This window comes from Manis javanica, chromosome 9 (assembly GCF_040802235.1).
Source record: "Manis javanica isolate MJ-LG chromosome 9, MJ_LKY, whole genome shotgun sequence".
In the NCBI taxonomy this organism is placed as follows: domain Eukaryota; kingdom Metazoa; phylum Chordata; class Mammalia; order Pholidota; family Manidae; genus Manis; species Manis javanica.
The window spans coordinates 9,204,229-9,228,444 of NC_133164.1; the positions used below are offsets into that span (position 1 = coordinate 9,204,229).

At 42.4% G+C, this 24,216-nt stretch overlaps 1 protein-coding gene across 6 annotated transcripts in view; it reads left to right on the forward strand.

Moving 5' to 3' along the window:
- Positions 1-24,216, forward strand: part of NALCN (sodium leak channel, non-selective) — a 281,692-nt gene that overhangs the window by 251,432 nt on the left and 6,044 nt on the right. For 5 of the 6 annotated variants that reach the window (XM_073212395.1, XM_073212391.1, XM_073212393.1 and 2 more), the window contains 12 exons: positions 4,866-4,986; positions 5,073-5,171; positions 10,286-10,379; positions 10,874-10,980; positions 11,181-11,255; positions 11,928-12,047; positions 14,999-15,067; positions 16,011-16,159; positions 17,001-17,094; positions 18,681-18,813; positions 19,482-19,597; positions 21,498-21,655. In XM_073212395.1, coding sequence (XP_073068496.1) covers positions 4,866-4,986; positions 5,073-5,171; positions 10,286-10,379; positions 10,874-10,980; positions 11,181-11,255; positions 11,928-12,047; positions 14,999-15,067; positions 16,011-16,159; positions 17,001-17,094; positions 18,681-18,813; positions 19,482-19,597; positions 21,498-21,655 — 1,335 coding nt within the window. Of the gene's footprint in view, positions 1-4,865; positions 4,987-5,072; positions 5,172-10,285; positions 10,380-10,873; positions 10,981-11,180; positions 11,256-11,927; positions 12,048-14,998; positions 15,068-16,010; positions 16,160-17,000; positions 17,095-18,680; positions 18,814-19,481; positions 19,598-21,497; positions 21,656-22,216; position 24,216 lie in introns of those variants that run through there. The other variant, XM_073212394.1, reaches the window with a different exon arrangement.

A 24,216-nucleotide genomic window follows, 5' to 3' on the forward strand; every position in this document is an offset into this window, starting at 1 on the left:
TTGGCATTTCTCTAACATGAAATTCACCTTTATGATCAACCCAGTGCAACTGATACTGGGTTTTTATTTTTTTAAATAACAAAGAATTATGAAAAAGAACAAAGATGAATTTTGGATGTGTGGCTTGAGCACAGGTAGAGAAGTGTATGACCCATGGGGCATCCTTAGTTCAGTGCTAACCAGAAAAGCAGTCTAACGTACCTTCAAATACAACATTTAAGAAGCGTAAAAAGATTTTTTTTTTTTTTTTGGTTTGGTGAAAACTTATTATTATACCATAAATAATTAGTTTATATCAGAACATAAAATGGGATTTTTTTTTTCCTGCTGTTCTGGAATTTGGGCTAAAGCCTTAAAGCTGAGGTCAACAGGAGACAGAGTATCAGTATATTCTAAAGAGAGCAGTAGACAGTCCCACAGGACTCACTCAACACAGAACTCACCCGCATGAAAAAGAACCGCTCAGGCCGCATCACGGGAGCGAGCGAACTCAGTAGCGAGGCTGGGGCATCCGTCCTCCCAGGAGACACTCCCCCACTGGCCAGGGGAGGCCCCCAGGGGGGCCGTCTGAGTTTGCTGTCAGAGATCGGCAGGGCAGGAGGAGACGCTCTTACGGCCAGCTGCTGGTCCTCATCTGGCAGGGGAGGGCGTCTGGCTGTCCTGCCCAGGGCCACCTGCTGAGAGCCTGCTGCGAAGGGCTGTGTGCTGGGGGGGAGGCGCCCCTGCTGGGTGAGGCTGCGGGTGTGTTCCCAGAAGTGGGAGCTGAGAACCAGCTAAGGAGCACCCTCACAGGAGGCGTGGCGCGCTGGGGCATCTCATGCTGGGGAGTATTTAAAATTCAGTGCGACAAGAGAAAATTGGAGGTGCAGGACTGCCACAAAATCAAGAGACAATTGCCATTGAAAAGATAGTTTGTTACCCGTAGTTCCGAAGGGGAGGGAGCACAGCACACCCCCGGGGCTGCCCAGGAAAGCACCGGGGTCCGTCGGGAGGGAGACGAAAAGGGAGAACTCTGGACAAGAACCTTTGTTTTGGCTTCCCTGGGAAGGAATGGGTGAGGCAGGAAGAGCAGGCTTAGGACTGGCTGGCTTGAATCAGTTTAGTGGGCTCTGGGGCCTGGGGAGGTCCCTCGTGGCCCAGAGGGTGAGAGCAACTTAAAGAAGGCAGGTGGGGCTGTGGACTCCAGTTGGTCTATTTGAAAGGCACCCTCTATAAGAGAGCCCTAGAAGGGGCTCCAGCGGGTGGGAGGAATGAGGGGGAGCAGGGAGGCGTGAGGCCAAGGCAGGGTGGTGCAGGCGCCTCATTGGGCAGTCCAGAACAAAGTGTGTCCAGCACGTGTACGTGGGACAGATGTTAAAGTATCAAGTTTACAGATGCTAGAAACAGGGCAGACGATGTGCTCCATGAAGAGCCACAGCTGCTGTGACGTGAGCACCTCTGGCCAGAGACCAGGAGCATGAGAGGGACTCCTCAACCTCTCTGCCCCCACCGGCATCCCACCCAGTCTTGTTTGCATCAGATGGAGACCCGAAGGGGACCAGGCGGGGCAGCCAGCACGCCTCCTCGTCCAACCAGGGGTCAGGCTGCGCAGCTCGGGGCGGGACCCTTGTCCGGGTCGGGAGAGTGAGGGTGTGATGTAAAATGGAATGGACTTTTTAGAATGAGACTGATCTTCAGCAGAAAGTGACCAAATAGCTTTAGGATCTCCCCCAAAATGTCAGGAAAGGAGCTAGAACACCCTGGAAAGCAGTGTAAGGAAAAGTAAACGTGCTCCCATTGTATCCTATGGCATTCGACCTCTTCCGTAAAACCAGCCACCTATGACTTTAAAAAGCAGAGTCATCTGAAATACTGTGTTTTATTTAAGTTAGGATTCAATTTCAATGACACTTCAAAAGCGTAAGTGAACAGAGGGCCATCCTTGAACACCATCACCATAGCTTTTGTCCATTTGTTCAGAATATTGTCACTTGGGTTAGTTTTAGTGAAATAGAAATCTTTCAAATCAATGTTAACTATAACCTTGACAAATTTCACATTTTCTTTCTTTAGTAAGCTCATTAAGAGCTCGCAGCTGAAAATTTTGTAATTTTATATTGGCTAATTTATGATTAAGAAAACAACTTATATATGGGAAGTGCTCTAGAGGACTGCTTTGATAATTATAATTAGGACATAAATATGCACTATCTAATCCCAAACACAGTCAGGCTTCTAAATGTTCTCTTCAAATGAATACATTATTTTTATTCTGAATCACTCAGAATTGATGAGATAAAAATTACCTTGGTAAAAAGGATTAAACCTATCATACCGTATAAATATTGTGTGTTTTGTTTTAGCAGAGGTCTGAAATGGAGGAAAATAGAATGCATGAGAGAAAAAATTTTTAATAGTTTATAATAAATATACTTAATGAGTGCTTACTGTTGACCAGACATTATGCTGTCACTGTGGCCCTGACCCCTAGGAACTTGGAGTCTAGTGGAGAACAGAAAATAAAATTACAAACAATTTAATATAATACTCGAAAGGCTTTGATGCTACATAAATAAGCCCTTAAGCTCACTTCAAGCTCACCTGAAGCTTACCTCCAGGTACTTTTAAGTACACTGTGAGACATTCTAAGCAGAAGGATATCAGATTTTTGTTAAGTCTAAGGTTTGAACAATTTGGGTATGCTTTTTAAGAAAAAAAGGTACACCTTCCTTTTGTGTACTTTTGTAAGTTTAAGAAAAACATGAGTATGTGAACTCACTGCTCATTTTGGACAATGTCCTTTCCTGCTTGTCTACATCTAAGGGCAGAGGCTAAGTTCCTTTCCTCCCTGGGGCCCCATCTTCCAGAGAAGGAGCAGCAATCCTTGTCGTGGCCTTGGGACTTTGGGGCACTTTCACTAGGAAGTAAGAGAGGGACCATATTGTGAGGAGAGAACCAATGTCTTAATTTTCCAAAATGGATAAACAATATAATATTTTAAAAATTGACCAGAAGAGGTGATACTGAAATAGCCTCCCAAATGAAGAAGGGCAACAGGAATAGTAACAATAATGGATTGTTTGGCATTTATGGACATCTTCTGTAGTTACAGGGAAAGTTGCAAACTTTCCAATGTTAATAGCATGAGCAAAGCATAAACACACACCTTACATGATTAAAACTGAGACTTTTTAATGTTCTTCCAACTGTTTAAGTCTATGATTCTCCATTTTTATTTTTCTTGATTTAGCCTAGAAGTGTATTTTTAAGAAATTCTGACTTTTAAAGGATGTGCAACATGAAAGGAGTTTAGGTTGCTGCGAATTCAGCTAAAACTCTTCTACGTAAAGAAAATGAATGAGTAAGGAAGTTCAACATCAGATCTGAGAGCTGACTCACTTGGTTTTCTAAAAAATCATCATTCAGGAAAACTGTGGTATTTGTAGAATCCTTACAGCTTCTGTCTGCTGTAAAATACATTAAATTTAACTGAGCTCCCCCTCACACAAAGGTTACTGGAAATATCCAAGAGAACATGCTTATACTTTCAAACTTAAAAAATATATATCATAATCCCAAAGGATGAATTTCTGAGTGGGACTTTTGCACTGTGTAGAATTTCTACCATTCAGCCTTAAACATTTATTTAGGAACAAATCAGTTTCTGTTTAATAGTTTCTTATAAGATCCCCATCCTTTTAGTATTAAAAAAGAGAGAAACCTTCTAAAGTTGCATTGCATGATTGTTTCTATGCTTTAAGACTTAAAAGGTGGTTGAAAAATACCAAGCCAGTTTCCCCCAGAGTGTTGCCTTATATGAAGGTTAAGTTTTGATGAATGAGCTAGCAGGAAAAAAAAAACTACTAAAATAATATTTAGCTAAGAGTTAGTAGGCCTATTCCATTCAACAGTCCTGAGACTGATCAATTCTCCATCAGATTCAAGAAACGTAATGGTAGTCATGATTTTGCAGTGTGTGGTTAACCAAATATTTTAATTATTCATAATAGCCTCTCATAAAGAGAAAAGGCAAAGAAAAACACTGCCATCTTCTATTAACATCAAAAATGTTAGCTAAGTCCCATAATGACTACAATGCAATGTAATATTGAGGATCACTTTTATTAGTGGGATGAAACAAAGTATATACAGAAAAACAAGAAATGGAACATTCCCCTCCCAAAAAACCCCAATGGGGTCAAAGGGTTTTAAATAATCAGGTATCAGCTGTGCGTGTCAACCGCACACTGCCAGTTAGGGTCTGCAAGAGTATCTCTTGAGGACACTCAGAGTTCATGAGACAGAAAAATCCATCTGGGAGAGAAGGATCTGGAAACATGCAGGCTGTGAGCACACACCTCTTGCCATCTGAGCGACCTCTGGACATATCACTACTTTACATGACATTCACATGACACAGAAAGAAATAAAATGGCCAAATTTGACTCTCTTGACACTTCCTATAGTCACATCGGGAATTGTAACTTATGCTTTAGAAATGTTTTGAATTATGAAACCATTGCAAAGTTCACATCCAAATTCCAGTGCCCCTTTGTGACATTCTATATGCAATTTCTAACCAGGAGGTACATTTCCAGCACTCCGGACCATCAGGACAAGCCAGAAAAAGAAACTGCAGAACCTCTAGAGCCAGAACTCAAGTTGTGTAGCATTTGTGTTGTTTTCAACTGAGAACACCCCGTCATTATCTAATATTAATTACATCATCAGTAAATGATAACCCACAAATGTCTTGTTCTGATTCATCAATGAATACCATCTAGCTTACCTTCCAAGTGCTAAATATACTCAGCACCCCAGCGGATATTTGCCGTAGGGTGCTTCTCACTGGAATTTCACAGAGCATTCCTCTTTCTGACTTGCAGGGCGAATCCTCGGAACTTTAATTTTGATAACGTGGGAAATGCTATGCTGGCACTGTTTGAAGTTCTGTCCTTGAAAGGCTGGGTGGAAGTGAGGGATGTTATCATTCATCGTGTGGGGCCGGTAAGCAAGCACAGAGAATTCTTTGAACACTGCCACAGCTGCTTTCATTTGCTTTGATGGAATAACCGTATTTTTCATTTACACAGATGCATGGAATCTATATTCATGTTTTCGTTTTCCTGGGTTGCATGATTGGACTGACCCTTTTTGTTGGAGTAGTTATTGCTAATTTCAATGAAAACAAGGTAAGAATTCTTGCTTAGAATAAGAGGGTTTATTCCTTTCTAGCCACTTGCTTTGAGCTCTCTTTTCCACCCACGGCATGAAGTCGCTTTCCACTGTAATGTGACTGGTGTAAATAATCTCTCTTGACTATTTTACAAGCTACCTCCTTGCTGCCTTTCAGACACATCATTCAAGAGCACAGTTCTCTTGCTAGATTTCCCCTTTTGGTAATGGTGTCGTTAATTCACCCAGCAACTAAAAGGCGCGTCTCCTATTGTTCATATTGAAAGGATGTGCAGCCAGCTATTAAAATACAATAGCAGAAGGATGCACTGATTGCGGGCGATGTTGCTTTCACAAAATGTAGATTGGATGCTCCTTTGTGACTCAGTAGGTGAACTCAGAATTTTGATGGGGTTTGGGAGTGCCGTCAAAAATTTTAAATCCCAGTTCATAGAATACGGCAATTTTATAATTTCATATAAAAACTTTACCTACTTTATACACTCGGGAAGCATGCTGAGTTCATAACACCTCTGCTGATTATCATAAGAGCTCACAAATGAGAAAAGAGCAAGTGTAGTTTCCTGTTAAAAAATGGGTTTGGGGAAGAACGTTCTGTGTTGTTCTGAATGTGGCTGATACATCCTCCACTGCATGACTCTTCTGGAGTCATTATAATTGATGATGCATATACAGATACATACGGCTTTTGAGCCCTTACTATGCAATAAGATTTAATACAGGCTACTTTCAATTCTCCCAACTCTGAAATGGCTGATTGAAGAAAAAACAGCTTCCAGAGGTGAAATAACTTGTCTGAGACTTTATAAGGAGTAAAAAATGGGGCCAGAATTCAGAAGTGGTACCTATTACTGTCGAGTCGTGATTGTTCAGATTCAAGAGTACAGAAATATCAACGGTTGTTCTGCATTGAATTAAAGCTCAACGTGCCAGCATTAGCACCGTGCTGCTCCTTGTCATTCATGACAAGGACTGATTCACACGCATTCACATCAGAGCCCTTTGGTTTGTGCAGCCACACATGGGACTGTATCATTCACAGTCCCCCAGGCTCCACGTGTGTGGTACCAGTTACTCAGTCAATTGCCCCTTTGATGTGCTCCTAATGAGGATGTCATTTCGTTCAGGCTTTCAAAGGGTGCAGCTTAAAAATCCCCTCTTTGGGCCCCAACACTACTCCAACCACAGAAGCATGGAATTTGGAGTAAGAAAGCACAGAGATCATACCGCCCAGCCCCCTATTTTACTATCACACATTTCGTAAAAGAGTTTCTTTAAGCCCTACAGTGTGTTCCATTTAACACCAAGCAGAAAGAGAAAGATGGATCTTTTTAGAGACCTTTGAGCCTGCAATAGAGCTGACACTTGGAATTCTGGAATACTGACAGAAGCTAATCAGTCAGTTAACAGGGAGTTTAGGCACTGCCTGCTCAAAATGCTGTACGAGGCCCTCTGAGCAGACACCTGACTTCAAGAGCCTTAGGTCCTATAGCAGCTCACAATTCAGCAACATAAGTGAACCAACGTAAAATATTCAGTTACTGGAGACAAATCAATTACAGCTCTTAGAGGAATGGCTAAAGTATTCAGAATAACAAGAGGTTTACTCACAGCATTTATATTTATGTTCTAAAGGAAAAAAGAGGTATCTGGCCTAAGAAGCAGGAACAGGGATGTAAGTTCAAATGAACACTTGGAGAAAGAGGAGAAGTAGTAGAAATCATATTACCTGACATTATAAACTTGAGTAGTTAATTGGAGATATACCTGAACCTTTCAGAAAAGACTTCTTTCTGCACGTTCTTCAGATGTTAGCCCACAGTCTGCTTTATAACAGCATTTATTCGTTTATTTATTATTCAATCATTCAACAGAGTTCTTTGAGCACTTTCTAGGCGCCAGACACTGCATTCACCCTGAGAACATGACAAGCTGAACATACAAACTAAATACTAAATGCGTAACGATCTCTGCTCTCATGGGGCTCACATTCTAATGGTCGTACCTAAAGGCTTATAAGTAGGTTTCCAAGAGGCAATAGAGAAATATAAAGATATGGGAAATAAAGTAAACTTTGAGGGCAATGGTTTCACAAGTCAGAGTTATACAAAACTGAGTCATCGCTAGAAAATGGAGCCCTGTTTAAAACGTTCAGAGACTCTAGACTCTACCAGTAATATATGTATCTTTTAATTTCCCTCCTGTAAGACAATCTGTTTGATTAATAAACTTAATTTCACAATGACAGAACTTTCAGTGTTTCATATATTAATGATCAAATGAGATCACCATGCTTATTATTCTTTGGGATTCTTTCAGAGTTCAACTCTCCAAAATATCTTGTTTTGTATAATAAAGGAATAATAGGAGCATCTCTAGCATCCAGAGAACAAGTATTTGTCACAGTTAGTGAGAAAAGTGGTTTAGCAATATTAATACCAGGAAAAATTTAATTTAAAACAAATGTCATTATTAGGAATAAACAGTGTAATTAAATAATTGCAGAAGAAACCAATCACCACCAAAGGATAGAAGTCCTGAACCTTAAAATGTATGAAGCAAAATTTAACTAAATTATTTTAAAAAGCTAGCAAATGCAAAATTGTTGTGAAGGATATTAACATATTTATCTAGGAAACTCATAAAACTCATAAAGACAAGAAAAGGAAAAAGAAAATTTCAGATTTGATACAATAAAAACATTTGATCTTTGGGACATCTAAGGAACCCTGACCCCAACAATTTTCAAATACTCAAGGCATCCTCTCCAAGTTCATAAAATAATCATTACCAACAATTTAATAATGTACAGAACATGATCTCTACCAAAATAAAAAAAGGTAGCAAAGAATCCCTCCTAATGTGGAGGTATTAAGACTATGTTCTAAATAATTTGAATTACAAAAGAAATCAGAATAGAAGATCACAAAACATTTATATAAATCATTTCTAAAAATCCCATGTGAGAACTCACAAGATATAACATCATTAATTAGAAGGAAATTTATAGCTTTAAGAGTCTGTGTTAGAATAAAATCAAAGATTAATTACTATTATGTCAAATATCCAAATCAATAAATTATAATAAGAACTTAAAAAAATTATAGAAGTAAAATTGAAAAAAGTAGAAAGAAGAAAGTAACAAAGACAAGAAATTAATGGTTTAGAAAGCAAAGTAATTATACAAAGGTTCAAATAGGACAGAGCTGACTTTAAAAAAAAAACTAAATTGAAAAAACCTCTAGCCAGGTTGAGCATGAACAAAAATGTGGAAAAGGACAGGCTGTGATAAGTAAAACTGTGTCAGTATCATTACAGGGGTAAAAGTTAGACTTAAGAGTCTGTAGAACAGGAAGCCTCAGGAGAGACCCATGTACACATAAAACAGAAGGTGCACAAAAGTCCACGGAGCAGGTAAAACTGTCAGTAAGTGATGCTGGGATAATTGCCTGAATCTAAGAAACTACATGGGGGGTCTTTCCACACAGTGTACTCAAAAATGAATTCCAGATGAATGAAAGATCTTGATTTATAAACTACGTAGAATTTATTTTTGATCCTGGAGTAATTGTAGATTTCTTAACATTAACCAAAATGTGAAATCCATAAAGGAAAAAAACCCTACAAATTAGATTACATGAAAATTAAAAGATTATGAGTTATTAAAGACATGCAAGCAAAATTAAAAAGAAAAAACAAGGCTAAGAGAAAACCTTTATAATTCAAATAACTGACATATTAGTATCCAGATATATTAAAAATTTCTACAAAACATCAAAAAGTAAATATACAAATACAAAAATAAGCAAAGATTATGAACAGGCAATTCACATGGGAGATACAGGAATCAACATTTATACACATAAAAAATGTTTAATCTTAATACCAAAACTATTACACATTTTATACCCATGTTGGCCAAATTAAAATGTCTGATAATGTCAAGTATTAGCAAGAATATAAGGAAATGGGAACACCTGGAGGTTGCTAGCAGCAAATTTTCTTCATTATTCATCTTTGGACAGCAACTTGGCAATATCTGGTAGATGTAAAGATGCATAAATTTCTAGACCCAAGCAATTACTCTCCTAGAGATTTGCCACAGAGAAAGTCTCATAGATGTTTACTGTGGCAGAGTACATGTGTGTTCACTGCAACAGTGTTTAGAGTCCATAAACCTAAAACCATTAATTTCTGATGTATTCATGCAAAGAGATACTATAGAGCAGTTAAAGTAAACCAATTAGATCTAGTATCTAGTTGTATGGAAAACAGTGTTGTATGAAGATAAAAACAAACTGCATAAATAAGCACATATTGGATACCATTTATATAAATATTTAAAATTCAAAACAAATAACATTCTTCAGTACTGATACATAGACAAACAGCAACAGCTTGAAAACACAGGGAGAAGGCTGTACCCCCAAAGAGTAATCATTAACTCTGGGGAAAGGAAAGAGGAGTGGGGGTGGAGGTGAGTGGTTTTTTTTCCAATTTATGACATGAAATGTAATATTTTTATGTGCATTTTAATGAAGTACTTCATTAATATTAAAGAATATCTGGTCTTACTTAGCCAGCCGTCACAGCACCAGTTTCTTAAAGATCCAAATTCTATGACTTCCTACCACTTAAAAATAATTTTTCAATTGCATATATCAGAATGATTTTTTTTAAAAAGAACAAAATCCCCATAACCAGAAGCAGCAGCCGTGACAAGCTATAATTTTGCTGCAACATTTCCTACTATGGACTGAAAGGAAACTAACCACTATTTAGAGTGAGTATCCCTTTTTGAAAATTTAAGTATGTAGAAAACATTCTTTAGATTTGCCCAAACCTGAGTATCACTCATATTCAAAGATGACAACTGAGGGCGGCCGAATCTTCTCCGAAACCCATGGCCAGCCTCTTTGGAACGCCTCTCAAGACCAAGTTTGAGAATTCTGACCATGTTTATTGAACCACCATGGTATTTGAAGAATATCTTTACTTTAAACCCCCAAATTCTTCCTGTTTGTATCACACCCCACCCCCCACCACCCACAATGCCCCTGGTGCAGAGTGTGCAACAAAGACTTCTTTCTGCCTTCCTTTGTTTATTAAGGGGACGGCTCTGCTGACTGTGGATCAGAGAAGATGGGAAGATCTGAAGAGCCGACTGAAGATAGCACAGCCTCTTCATCTCCCACCTCGCCCGGGTATCAAAGATGCTCTGATTTTATTCATGTTGGGCACGAGTGTTCATGAATCCCCAGGAGCCTAAGATTTCAATTAAAATAATAATCGTGAGGCCACTGGGCAGTTGTGCATAAGTTAATACAGAAACCTGCTCCCAACTACAGACCTCTCTATAGGCTATTAAAATCTACCACCCAAAGGCTGTGCTTCAATGCTCTCAGGATAAGCCTTAATGAAAAAATGAATTTTTAAATAAAATATATTTGTGCTTGCCTTTTAAACATATTAAGCTGACAGAAATTGAATGATGTGGTTCTCCTTCCAATACGGACGGCGTCACGCACCGTTGTGTTAAATATGCAGAGCCAGCCATTCCTGCAAAACATGCACAACAGACCAAACTGTAGGGGGAGAAACGTAATGGGTTTTGAGATGAGCATTAAAGAAAATGAAAGACAAGAAAGTAAATGTGACCTGTGTCTAAAAAGCCCATGCCTAAACCTTTCTTTTCCAGATAATGATGGTTTTAGAGCTAAGATGTATGACATAACCCAACATCCATTTTTTAAGAGGACGATTGCGTTACTCGTGCTGGCCCAGTCGGTGCTGCTGTCTGTCAAGGTATTTCATTGCACCCGGTGACTCTGGGAATGAATGTTTTATTCATGGGTGCGTCCAAGAATATTGCAAGAAGCCATATCCATTCACGGTCTAAGTTCGTTAGTATAAAAATTTTAAATCACACTCGTGCTCAAGCAGGAAAAAGAGGGGAAGGTCTTGGCGCGTCCGGTGGGCAGATGGATGTGCTGTTTCTGTTCCAGTGGGACGTCGAGGATCCTGTGACTGTTCCACTGGCAACAATGTCGGTCGTTTTCACCTTCATCTTTGTCCTGGAGGTACAGTAGGAGTCGGCGGGCACGGGGGGCGACAGTGCGCTTTGTAAAGGGCAACCGTGTCGTCCCTACTTTCAGGTCTGCGATCCACTGCTTTTGAAGTCCATTCTTGGAAGGCAAGGTAGCCTGCTCTTAGGCTGTTCCCTTTTTAGGCTGTTCTGCTTAGCTTGAACAAAGCCTTCACTTTATTTTTCAGGTTTTTCTGACTGCAGGAAGTGCTAACAGTTATTGATTGTTGTATCTGAATGTTGGCCTGTGTAGTTATGTGAGTTCAAATGTTAGCAAACAGCACAAACCACTGTGATTCAGGAACTCATAGTGCAATGCAGTAGCAGAGAGAGTCAGCCCAGGCAAGATTATTTTAATGGACAGTCCACATAACATCGTCTTCCAAGGCAGTCCTCTTTGAAATACAAGCAGATTCTTATCTCACCCTGTATTAGTTGATGTTTCCCCAAATCTATGGTCTTTACTTGAGGAAGAAAAACATCCCGCTATCAAAAGAGTGGAGAATACAGATTTGTAATTTACTCAGCTTAAAAAAAAAAACATATATATACACATTAGTAATAAATTCTTCTCTTTGGTTTTCACAACCTTTAAAAAAAATGTGCCTCAAGTGAATACATTTAAACATATCTCAGCCTCCATTTACTGTTCATTGGTTTCCCCCAGGTTACAATGAAGATCATAGCAATGTCACCTGCTGGGTTCTGGCAAAGCAGAAGAAATCGATATGATCTGCTGGTGACGTCACTCGGTGTTGTCTGGGTGGTACTTCACTTTGCCCTCCTGGTAGGTGCCTAATTAGAGTTTATTTTAGTTGGTAATTTCTGCTCAGGTAACTCTCTGATCTCATTTCCTTCCATGTCAGCCCGCTCTCATGTGTCAGACTTAGCCTTCCTAAAATCCAGCCTTGACCAGACAGCCCCTAGGAGGTACTTGCACGCGCACGTGCGCATACACACACACACACACACAATATTCATGCAGACAAAATCTGGCCCCTTAAGTCCTAGTGTGTGCAAGCCAGGAAGAGAAGAGCCTTAGAAATCTTCTGGTCTGACTCTCATTTTCCCAGAGGATAAAAATGAGAGAGAGAGAGAAATGGAAAGAGAGTGATTAAGAGGCCTGTCTAAATTCACAGTCAAGCTCGTATCAAAAACTTAAACCCAGTTTTCTGAGCTGATGTGCAGCGTCCATGCCGCTACATTATAATCAGTACTTCACAGTGTGATTTTCAGCCACTGCTGCTGTCTTATTCTCTGCTAGACATCCAGCCGCCATTTCTCTAGAGCCCGTCATTCCCCATCTCTACACCTCAGTTCCCACTCATGTGGCTAAAACGCCCTGAGCCTCCCACCCTCCACTGGGTCTGAGGTCCAGCTCAAAATCTGCAGCTAAAGCAGGGTTCCTGGACTAGGATCTAGAGCTGTGCTGTCCAGAGGAAATAAAATGCAGCCACGTGTGTAATTTCAAATTTTCTAGGAGCCATATTAAAGAAATAAAAGAGCCACAGATGGTGTTAATTGAATAATAATTTATAACCTACCATGTCCAAAATATTATCACTTCAACATGTCAGCATATATAGAAATTATTAAGGAGAAAGGCTACATCCTTTTTTGTGCTTAATCTCTGATCGAGTGAGTATATTTACAGCACATATTCAGTTAGCCTCACCACATGCAAGGCCTCGGTACCGCTTGAGGCTAGTGATCACCATACAGGACAGCTCAGCCCTAGGAGGCGTGGGTCCTGGTTACCCACATTTACTACGATTTCCAGCCTTGATCAAGTTATTTGTCTTCAGGAATTCTTTGTTCTCTGCTTTCAACTTGGGGATAGAACTTCGTAATCTACCTATTCCATGTGTGCATTATGAAGATGGAGCTGAGAAGTTGTTCTGCTGGTAAAGAATGTACCAACCTATACCACATTATTACAAACACCTTCGTTTTTGGTTAGCCTTCCTTGATCCCAGATAAAAGTAATATTCTCAGTTTTCCCTTCTCTCTTCTGGCCATTCTACCATCCTCTGCAATATTAGAGTGGTGCTAGGAAAGATCCATAACACACAGAAGCCATTTACACATCACAAAGGGCTTGTTTTAGTATGGAATTGCTACGCTCAGAGACAGATATTGAGTGGCCTTCTTAAAACAATTGTCACCTTCAGCATCAGGGCCTCTGCCAAGCCTAGGTGGGCCATCAATCACCCTGATCCATTTTGAGCACTGGAGGTTTTGAGCACTGGAGATGTGCCAGTCACTCTGCTAGAAACTGACAAGACTGTAATGAGCAAAACAGACACTTACTGCTCCCGTGAACCTCACAGCCAGAGGGGCAAGTAGGCAATCAGCTGGCCAATGCTCCCGAGTCAGTGACATCACAGCCCTGATGAGGGAGATGGGGGAGAGACCCCATTTCTGTGATGACTCAGCCCAGTGGACGTGCTTTCTTCAAAGAGGTCCTGGCAGGAATCCCTGAGGGAGTGATGATTAGGCTCCGGTGGGAGTGGGGCTGGGGGGTGGAGCCTGTCAGGCAGCTGCCCAAGTGGAGGATGGTGCAGGCAGATTAATAGTGTGCCTGGAGCAGAAGCAGCGAGGGGAGCATGGCATGAGATCTGGATGGGGGAGGAGTCAGGCCTCTCAGGACCTTGTCTTGGGTTTGGCACCATCATCCTCGAAGCTGTTGGGTGTCATCACTTCCAGACTGTAAAGCAAGAAGGTATTGAGCCGACATGGAGAGGAACAGTAAAGTCCATGTTTTTATCTTTCTCCAAAGAAATGACAGCCAAAAGCACGTGACCCAAGCAGGTGAGTAGGGTAGACTTCCTCACCTCAGACGTCCGCAGAGAGGAACTCTCACACCCACAAGACCAGCTTGCCTGTTCTGCCTAACGGCTTTTGTTCCTCTCCAAAACATCCGGTCCTGGAAGGATGCTCCCCCTGCCCTCTATTTTACAGTGGACTGTTGTGAAGGAGACTGCAGTCCTTGTTGCCACGCACACATACTCATTTCCTTGTACCTCCCCAAGGATCGCTCTGGACTCCCTTCCTGGGGGCCCATCTGGGACTGATGTCACTTGGCTAGGCAAGGCTCCTGGAGAATGATCACCCCTTGGCATCAGCTCCATGCCACACTTGCTATGGCACATGCAGCTGCTGGGATCTTTGTTTCTAGGGTGGCACTTTCAGGGTCACAGAGTACCAAGTCATCCCTTGCTGCTGATCACCCCCTCGAAGACCCGGGCAGGAGAGACGTCTCTGATATCAGTTTAGGCTAATGTGCTTGGCTGGTCTCTAGAGGTCTCCAGAGACCCTCAGAAAGAAGGAAGCTGACCTCCGGCAGTCTTTCCCAATGCCAGACCTCCTTCTTTGCCGGGACCCCTTTATTCCCTGTCTCACCTCACCTCCTCCTGTTGCACTGTTACACTAGATTTTTCTTGCTCCTCAAAGGAACTGGTCACTATTTTATGTAAAATAAGTTTTAAAATACTGAATTCAACTGAGCAAAACAGAGACCAAGGTTTCATTTAAGATGTGATTTTATAGCTATTATTTATTCATGAGTTTTGGCAGTGACCTTTCCAGCACCTTTTTTAGATAAATTTCTTATAGGAAAGTTCACATTTTATTAAGTCAATTATTCAGCAGACTTCACAGAAGACTTAAAATGAAAAATGGAATTGCACTAAGATCTTTCATGCAAATTATGAGAGGCTCTCTTCTGTTTAATTTCAGAATGCGTATACCTACATGATGGGAGCATGCGTGATTGTCTTCAGGTTTTTCTCCATCTGTGGAAAGCATGTAAGTACACTACAGAGAGCAATGTCAAAGGTCACACACCCGCTGAGCAGAATTCAGCTGTCCTGGGTCTTCAGGGCTATAGTTAATTAACATTGCAAGTCATCATAAGTCTAAATCAGAGTGAATATTAAATATTAAAATAAATCAGTATAGCTTAGTTACCTTGTGATATGTTTCCTGACATTTATTTTGTTTTATTTATTCTTCATATTTGCTAAGTGAACTGAATCATCACCTAAGGTAATGTATCAGGCACAAAAGGAAAAAGCAAGTGTCTTTCTTAACACTTTTTTATGTTTATTGCTTTTACCTTTGTAAAGCAGTAAAGTTATTTTACTGCAAAGAAAAGGAATATTGAATGAAGATTTATGAGTTTGTGACCCTAGATTTCTTTACAGTCTTTATTCATGTTCATGTATGGTTCCACATATAGTTTTCAAATACTTTTTAAAGGACTGTGTTCTTTTTTGTTACTGGCATTATTTCACATACGTTCCATCTATCTGCATAATCAATACATTTAATATTCAATGGTATTTAGTATTTTGCCATTGTTCAGGTTTGTTTCTGTCAGCATCTGTGGAAGAAAGCTGGGTCTCCTTTCTATAGGCCAAAATGGGGAGCCCTTTTTGTAGAGAATCGGGGAGCAAGAGAAGAGAAGACGGAAGGCTAAACATCTCAGGGAGGAGCTTTTATTAATCTGGCTGAAAAGGCTGAACAGTTTGAAATACAAATAGAAATTCTCTCTGTTTAATTTTTCTTGCATGAAAGTCACATTTAGTACCTAATAGGGAGCTGTTTTCAAATAATGTCCTGGAGGGTCACTCTTGCACCAACCTGCTCTCATGTTGTTTATTTCCCAGGTTCTCCATGGCTTAATGAATTGAACATTCACACCCACCCCTCTCTCCCTCTCTCTTTCTCCACCTCCATCGCCATCCAGGTGACACTGAAGATGCTGCTCCTGACAGTGGTCGTCAGCATGTATAAAAGCTTCTTCATCATCGTAGGCATGTTCCTGCTGCTTCTGTGTTATGCTTTTGCTGGTGTTGTTTTATTTGGCACCGTGAAATACGGGGAGAACATTAACAGGTTGGTGTATGTTTACCTTTCTTCATTTATCCGGCAAACTGCTTCAGTAATGAAATATGAGTATAAGCCTGAATGATTTTTGTCTACTAAACACGGAGGGAAAGAGGGAAGCAGTCAGCTGGAAATTAAAATAAAATAGCCACATTTTAAATGGCATTCGTATCATTGAAAACAGTATGCATGTTGACGTTTGCAATCTTAGAAAATCCAGAAATAACAGAGAACAAAAAGAATTCATCATCCCCCCACCACACAGGAATAACCACCTCTAAGAGCCAGATGAATTCCAACACCTCTTCTATCCAAATACTGCCAAAAAAATGATACATTATTTTTTAATTAAATAATTTTGAGATGGCTTTGGGTTTTTTCTTTTTCTTTTTTAGTGAAACATATGAAATTAGAACCTTCAAAATGACTATTATATATGAAAAGCATTTTTTAAGGATTACCTTAAATTTCATGAAAGTATCTCATAGTTTAAGACAAAAGTCTTTACACAACAAATGTGTCTTGTTACAGAGATTACTTATTTGATATGTGGCAGCTCCACATTTTATAGCGTAATCCATGTAAAAGAAGGAATCACTTTTGATTGCCAAAGCTCACTTCCTCAGGCATTTGAGATGAATGGCTGTAAATTGGTGGCACCGTGGTAGGGGTGGGTTTTTCAGACACCTGTACTTGGAAACAGGTATAAATAACACACAAATAAGAAGTGAGACCTTTGGAAATGGTAACTTTGCAACCAAGTTTGCTCCCAAATCCATCATTTTGGTGGTGACAAACCCTAACTACTTCATTACTCACATTCTGTCTTTTTTTATTTTCCTTAAATTAGGCATGCAAACTTTTCTTCAGCTGGCAAAGCTATTACTGTCCTGTTCCGAATTGTCACCGGTGAAGACTGGAACAAGATCATGCATGACTGTATGGTAAACGTCTCTTGATCACTAACAGTGGCTCAACTTAAAATCCCATGAAACCCTTTGGTGATGCAATATTGGCACCATCATCCTTGTCAGCACCAAGACTTGCTGCACAAAACCCATATCCTGGCCTTTAGGTCCACAGTTGCATTCTTTTACATGACAGTATATGGACGTTCAGGAGAACATCCCGTGAACCCAACTGAGCTATTGTTCCATTCAACAACTACACATTATGCAGGCATCGTTCTTTCCCTCCCATCTTTACGTTTTGGCAGTCGAGTACCAACAAGGGAGTTCCACTCCCTGAACTGAATTTATTCCACAGATGCTCACTCAGCCCTGGTTTGTATGCGGCCCTATGTGAAGCACTAGGTCTTCAGTGAGTCCAAGGCATCCGCCCGGAGCCCTGAGCTCTCCTTTTCACTGGACACCCTCCCTGCTCCGGGCTCCTCCTTCACCATCCTTGAGGCTCACATTAAGCATCAGATCCTTCAGGAAGCCTGCCCTGTGCCAAGACTGCCATATATATGCTTCCAGCACTCAATTCCCCTTTGCAGCGTGTGCCACAACTGTAGTGAGAGATCGGCTTGATTTGTTTATTTAATCACTCTTACCTTCCAGACCAATGCTATCCAAAAGAAATTTCTGCAATGACGACAACCTGCACTGTCCAGTCCAGTCACTACTAGCCATATGTGACATATGTGGTCCTTGAGCCCTTGACATGGGACTAGGGCTTCGGAGGGACTGAATTCTAAATTTTACATGTTTGATCTTAATTAAGATATGTTTAAATTTAAATAGCTACATGTAGTCCGTGGCTACACTGTGAGCAACATGAAGGAGGGTCAGGGTTTATGTGTTACTTATCGTCTGTCCCCAACACTGGCCATAAACCTAGCACATAGTAGGGGCTCCAGAACTTTATGCGTGAATGAATGGGGAAATGTACTAAATCAGCATAAATTCTAAATAAAGACAAGCAGAATGCTGTGGGAATGTACAAGAAAGAGTCTCTCTGGCTGAAAGATACCAAGTTTCTCAGAGGCACTGGCATTTTATTGGGCCACTAAACACTGTGCTGGCTTTTGGTGACATGAATGCTCTGCTGGTGCTCTGACATCCCATCTCAGTGCTCCACGAATGCGGACTCCTGGCTACTGCTAACACAATTTGAATGTGAATGTGCAATGTGTATATATAGCAAATCTTCGTAACTCTTAACCCTTTACTTAAGTCAGAGGAGTTTTTTAAATGCCTTTTTATTTGACCTTCTGCTGTTTACATCACACTGACTACTAGCACAACTAGTGGAAGTGGCAGAAAGAACATTTCTTGGAGAAAACTGGTTCATTTTCATTGTGCTTCTAAAATGGCAATGAACTTGGGGTTCTATGAGACTAAAAAGCACAGCGTAAATGAAATACTCTTTTTGGTTTTTGCCACGGATGACATGCTTTATGTGGCTTCTGAAAGATTCCTTTGAAGCTAATTATATTTTATATGGCTAGGAATCTGCTCACTAACTACAGTCGGTTACAGAGCTGTGCGTTCCCCTCTCCCCTCACCCTGCCACCCCTGCCCCGCAGGTCCAGCCTCCCTTTTGTACTCCGGATGAATTTACATATTGGGCAACAGACTGCGGAAATTATGCTGGTGCACTTATGTATTTCTGTTCATTTTATGTCATCATTGCCTACATCATGCTAAATCTACTTGTAGGTAAGTGATGTTCATTGAATATGTTTTAATATCTCTAAACTCAGGTACTTAGATAATTATGCACAATTTTCAAGTAATTATCCTGGACTGCTTGGGGCAAGTGTTTCGTGGCATTAATTATGAATTGTTGCCTGTTGATCCAGAAGCTGAAAAGACCTTTGAAAGGCACGTAAATGACAGTTGATTGCAATGTCAAGAGTTGTCCTGTTTATTATGATCATTAATTTCAAAAGAGCTCTTCTCATTAAGTTGAACAACCCTCAGAGAGGGTTACCTTACAGTCTCAGAATATCACATTTATGTTTCTGAAGGTATACATTGTTCATTCAGCTATGGGGCCACCCAGAACTCACTTTGACCTTTGAAAACTGCCCTGGAACTCTCAACTAAGAGTGCAGGCCAGCTGGCACGAATATCTGTATACACAGACTGTGTGTTTATGCTCACGACCCTCATGTTTTGCGAAGGCAGGGGCTGCATAAATGGCTTAGTCCAAGTGTAAAACATGCCAACTTGGAAACCATACTAAAAAACACTTTAAAAATTTGGCTTACAATGTAGGTGATGAAATCTATCATTTATAATAGATGTTTTACTTTTTCTAAAAAAGTGACAGATTAGCACAATTATCTAACTTCACGATTTTTCTGTTTTTTTTCTTTTTCTAGCCATAATTGTGGAGAATTTCTCCTTATTTTATTCTACTGAGGAGGATCAACTTTTAAGTTACAACGATCTTCGCCACTTTCAAATCATATGGAACATGGTGGACGATAAAAGAGAGGTAAGAGTGGATTATTGTTTCATGCCCCACCCCAGGGAGGCTTTTTGCTGTATCTCAAACATTTAAATGAATTTGTTGTGGACAACTGACATTTGTTGAGTGTTTGAATGGCCATTGGTGTATTATTGCAGGAGGCTGTCACTGAAAAATCAGCAGAATATGCTAGGCAGAGAGAGGGACAGGCTAGGTCCCCCTCGTGTCCTGTCTAGCCATGAACAGCCTCTTCATCAGACATTCAGAAGGTCTGCAATGACAGGAAACCAGCCCTGGGCTCAACGCAAGGGAAGGGGAGAAGTTCAAATTACCAAAGCCACAATTCATGATAAAACATCTATTATAAATGATTTCATCACCTACATCGTAAGCCAAATTTTTTAAGTGTTTTTAGTATGGTTGCCAAGTTGGCATGTTTTATACTTCATAACACAGATTCACGATCAGCCTCAAACAACAATCCTGATTAGAGGTGCAAAGGAGTTATTTAAATGGTTTCTGAAAATTATTCTGAATTATTTTGGACTTACTATTTGAATGCGTGAATCAGAAAGCTTACCGAAGATGCCCTAGAATTAGCCAAAGCGGCAGCTGTTTCCTCCTCCACCTCCTGTGTCTCCCTCCTTCTCCATCCCAGCAAACACTCGAGCTCAGTTGTGGGTGCTGGGGAAACAGCGTGAGCAAGATGGAAAGGTCCCTGTGCTTGCAGAGCTCCTGTTCTACCACAAGGAGACAAACGATAAAAAGTGAAATAATCATTACGATTATTATTATTATTTCAAGAAGCCATAAACACTCTGAAGAAGGCAATACTACAGTAGAGTCTGGCTGGGGGTACGACCGACTACTTAGCAGGGGTGGTCATGACAGCCTGTTGGGGGAGGGGCTTTTGGACCCAATATCAGAGAAATGAGGCAAGTTCAGCCATGGGAAGATCTGGGGGAAAATCGAAAATCATTTCAGGAAATGTTAGTGAGCTCACAAAGACCAAGGGGCCAAACAGGCCGTGTAAATGGGGGTCCTGGGCGGGAGCCAGGGCTTGCACAGCAATGCATGGCTTTCTCCCCATTTGTGCTCTGTCTGTGGCACCCCCACTTCACCCAGGCACCAGCCTTGGGGGCTTTCTCCAGGCACAGTGACCTGCACGTGTGGGCACCCAGCCAGCTCTCATCTCAGCTGGACCCACTCCTCTGCATGATGGAAACCCACTTGTCTCTGCCACACAGACGGAAGGAGGCGCTGCCACTCACATGTTAAGGTGTTTATCCAGATAGGAATTCACGGGCTACCAAAGTGCCTGCCTCTTGCCCAACACCTTAATTCAGAGGCATGGCCAGGCTGGCACCACAGGTTTTGTTCCTTGGAAGCAACACGTACAGATTTTATGAATCTGGAGCTGCTGTTACCAGGAAGGCGGAGCTAGAAGCCCAGTTCTCTTGGACGCAATCGTCCCAGTGCTGGAGAAGACCTAAAGAGGAGTGATCACCCCACAGAAGAACAACTTACAAGAAATGTTTAGAGGTTCCTAGCATCCGGACCAAGTGAAGAGAGGACCGTGTACACGTGTGTGATCCATTTTGTGTGTGAAGGCGTTAGTGACCCACCCCACAGGTGTTTCAGGAGACAAATGAGCAGGGGCTGAGGCGCTGCAACAGGCCCAGGGAAGAAAACCCGGCCTAAAGCGGGCGTTGGGGCCCGGCAGGCAGAGCACGAGCCGTGGCCCTTCCCGCCCCGCATGCCGCCTGGTCGTGGGCCAGAGAAGCGCGGCAGAGGCAGAGCGCCCAGCCCTCGGTGGCGAGCGCCTCCCGGGGAGGCAGGCAGCTCCCGTGGCCCCTGCTGCCTTCCTGGGGTGCGGGACCCCGCGGGCCCGCGGTGATGCACACCCCTGCGCTCTGTCTGCCGCCAGGGCGTGATCCCAACCTTCCGCGTCAAGTTCCTGCTGCGCCTGCTGCGGGGCCGCCTCGAGGTGGACCTAGACAAGGACAAGCTGCTGTTTAAGCACATGTGCTACGAGATGGAGCGGCTGCATAACGGCGGCGACGTCACCTTCCACGACGTCCTCAGGTAGGGCGGGGGGTTCCCGTCTCTGGGTCATGGGTCCGAGCGGAGCCCAGGGACAGGCGCTGTGATCACGGCAGGCCTTGTAGACGACAGTTAGCAAGGAGGTTCGCAACCTGCAAGGCCCTCCGCTGTGACTCTAAGGCGAGGTCACACCGCTCCGGCATGAAGTGGCCTTTCTCACTGTCCTGTAACGATGGTGTCCCAGTGAGCGCCTCACACAGGAGGGCAGGGAGGCGGGAGGCAGTGGCCCGACATCCCCGAGGAGCTCCTGTGGGACAGGTAGACAGACCACAGAGGTGTGGGCTCCCCAACCTTTGTTGGCCAGGAAGGAGCTGCTCCAGGGACTGCACAGTTACTCAGCCTCTCGGGCCAGGCTGGAGCTAAAATCCAAATCTCACTCATGAGCCAGACAAGAATTGGGGTGGCCCGCTCTGTGGTGGCTGACAAACCACAATTTCCAGACATTTAATGAGTCCCCTGATAGGACAAAGGGGTAACGCAAGGCCCTGCCCTTCCTTCTCCCAGAGAGGCTTCTGTATCCAAACGACTAGTTCATTCTCGCAGGTCTGGAGGCTGGAGTCTGAATTCAAGGTGTCGCGGGGCTGGTTCCTTCTGAGGCTGTGAGGGAGGATCTGTTCCAGCCCTCTCCCCAGCTCCTGGTGCTTTGCCAGGGATCTTTGGGGTTCCCTGGCTTGCAAAGCATCTCCCTGATCTCTGCCTCCATCTTCACATGGTCCTCTCCATCTGTGTGCATGTCCAGATTTTCCCTTTTATAAGGACACCAGTCATATTGGATTAGGGACCCACCCCATTCCAGTATGACCTCATCTTAACAAATTACATCTGCTATGATCTATTTCCAAATAAGATCACATTTTAAGGTTTTGGGGGGTTATAACTACAACATATTTTTTGGGGGGGAAAATAATTCAACCCATAACAGCTTCTTCAATGGGAGGCCATGGATAAAATTCAGAGGTCCATGGACTTGGAAAGGAAAACAACTACATCTTTATTTTCACTAATAACTCTGAAATGCAGCACTGTCTTCAGTGATGAATACAGGCAACCAAGCCACAGAATATTAATAACACCCTTGTTTTTGTCACCAGTAGATATCACATGTATTTTCACGTCACATTACTACTGTGGCTGGTATCTTAAAATATCCTTAGTACTCACTGGTAACTTCTAAGTTATTGCAGTCATTTGACCTTAGCTAAATGTTATTATTTAGTGCAATAATGAAGAAGCATTTTGTTACTACATCATCAACTTTTTCAAGAAAATAATAATCTGAGAACTATATTTCAATATAGTTGGTTTCCTTTGTAATAATGTATATTTTATTTTATGCATTTAAAACATTATTCTAAGGAATATCCCATAGGCCACTGCCGAAGGGGTCCGTCCACAGCAAGTCGGGAGCCCCCTCCCAGGAGTAACGATTTCCCTCATGTTGCAAAGACCTGACAAGTTAAGCACTGGTTACAGTGTGACACACTTCAGGAACTTGCCAGTTTACAGAACTGTGCTTGTGCCCAGAATCTGAAAAAAGGATCAGGACAGGAAGGATCTTGGAGAAGCTCTATCAAACCACATTTGCTTCCTTCTATTCACTTCTTCCAGAAGCTAAAGGGCAGGAAAAGATGGGCAGAATAACAAAGGATGCCATCTCTTTCAGAATGTCACTTTGTTGTTCCTCTTGATGGCAAATATTTTTAGGCTGAAAATGAGGCTCATAGACATTCCACTGTCACTAATAATTAACATCCAGCCTCTTTGGAACACAGAAATGCATCTGATAAAATGGCCCCTGGCGCAGTCAATGGCGGCCTCATCTGCCCCACCCTAGCCCCCTAGCTCAGCGTAGGGTGGAAACGGTTCAGCCGTGGTAAGATTCCTTGTGAGGCAGGAAGGAGAGGAGGAGCAAATGAATTTTTTCCTCCATGTGGGAGGAGCCTTAGCAAAGCAGTGGTCAGCGCACCATGCTGCACAGGGTGGGCGGCACTGTGCTGTGATTGGGGCCACCGAGACCGGGCTGAGCCATAGCCTGGGGTCCCGTGGTTGCACCAGGGAGCACCGACCTGCCGGTCCTTTGGCTGTGCACCCCTCAGCCGGGACACGGGATGAGCTGCCTTATTGCCAGGGCCCTGATGCAGCACATCTCTGTGTTGGGTTCATTTGCCACTGCCTGGGGCTCTCGTGCCAAGGGCTGAGTGGGGTGAATATTCCACACTGGCTTTGCATCCGCCAATATTAATGAGGAAGATCCAGGGGGAATACATGAGACAAACTGAGAGGGAAATGGCTGGGGGAGGCTGTGGGGCCCAAAGCCAGGTGCATTAGCCGTCACCCATTGGAGCTGAATGTGAAGAAAGCATACAGAAAGTAGTCTTCACTCTGCGGGGAAAGTTGCAGCGTCATAGGGAGCTGATAATGTAGATGGGACCAAGCCTGGATCTTTGGTTTAACAAGCACGTCCATGGCATTTACTGTTGTAAGCACCTCACAGATATTAGTCAATCATTTAATAAGGCAGCTCCCATGAATCATCCCCATTT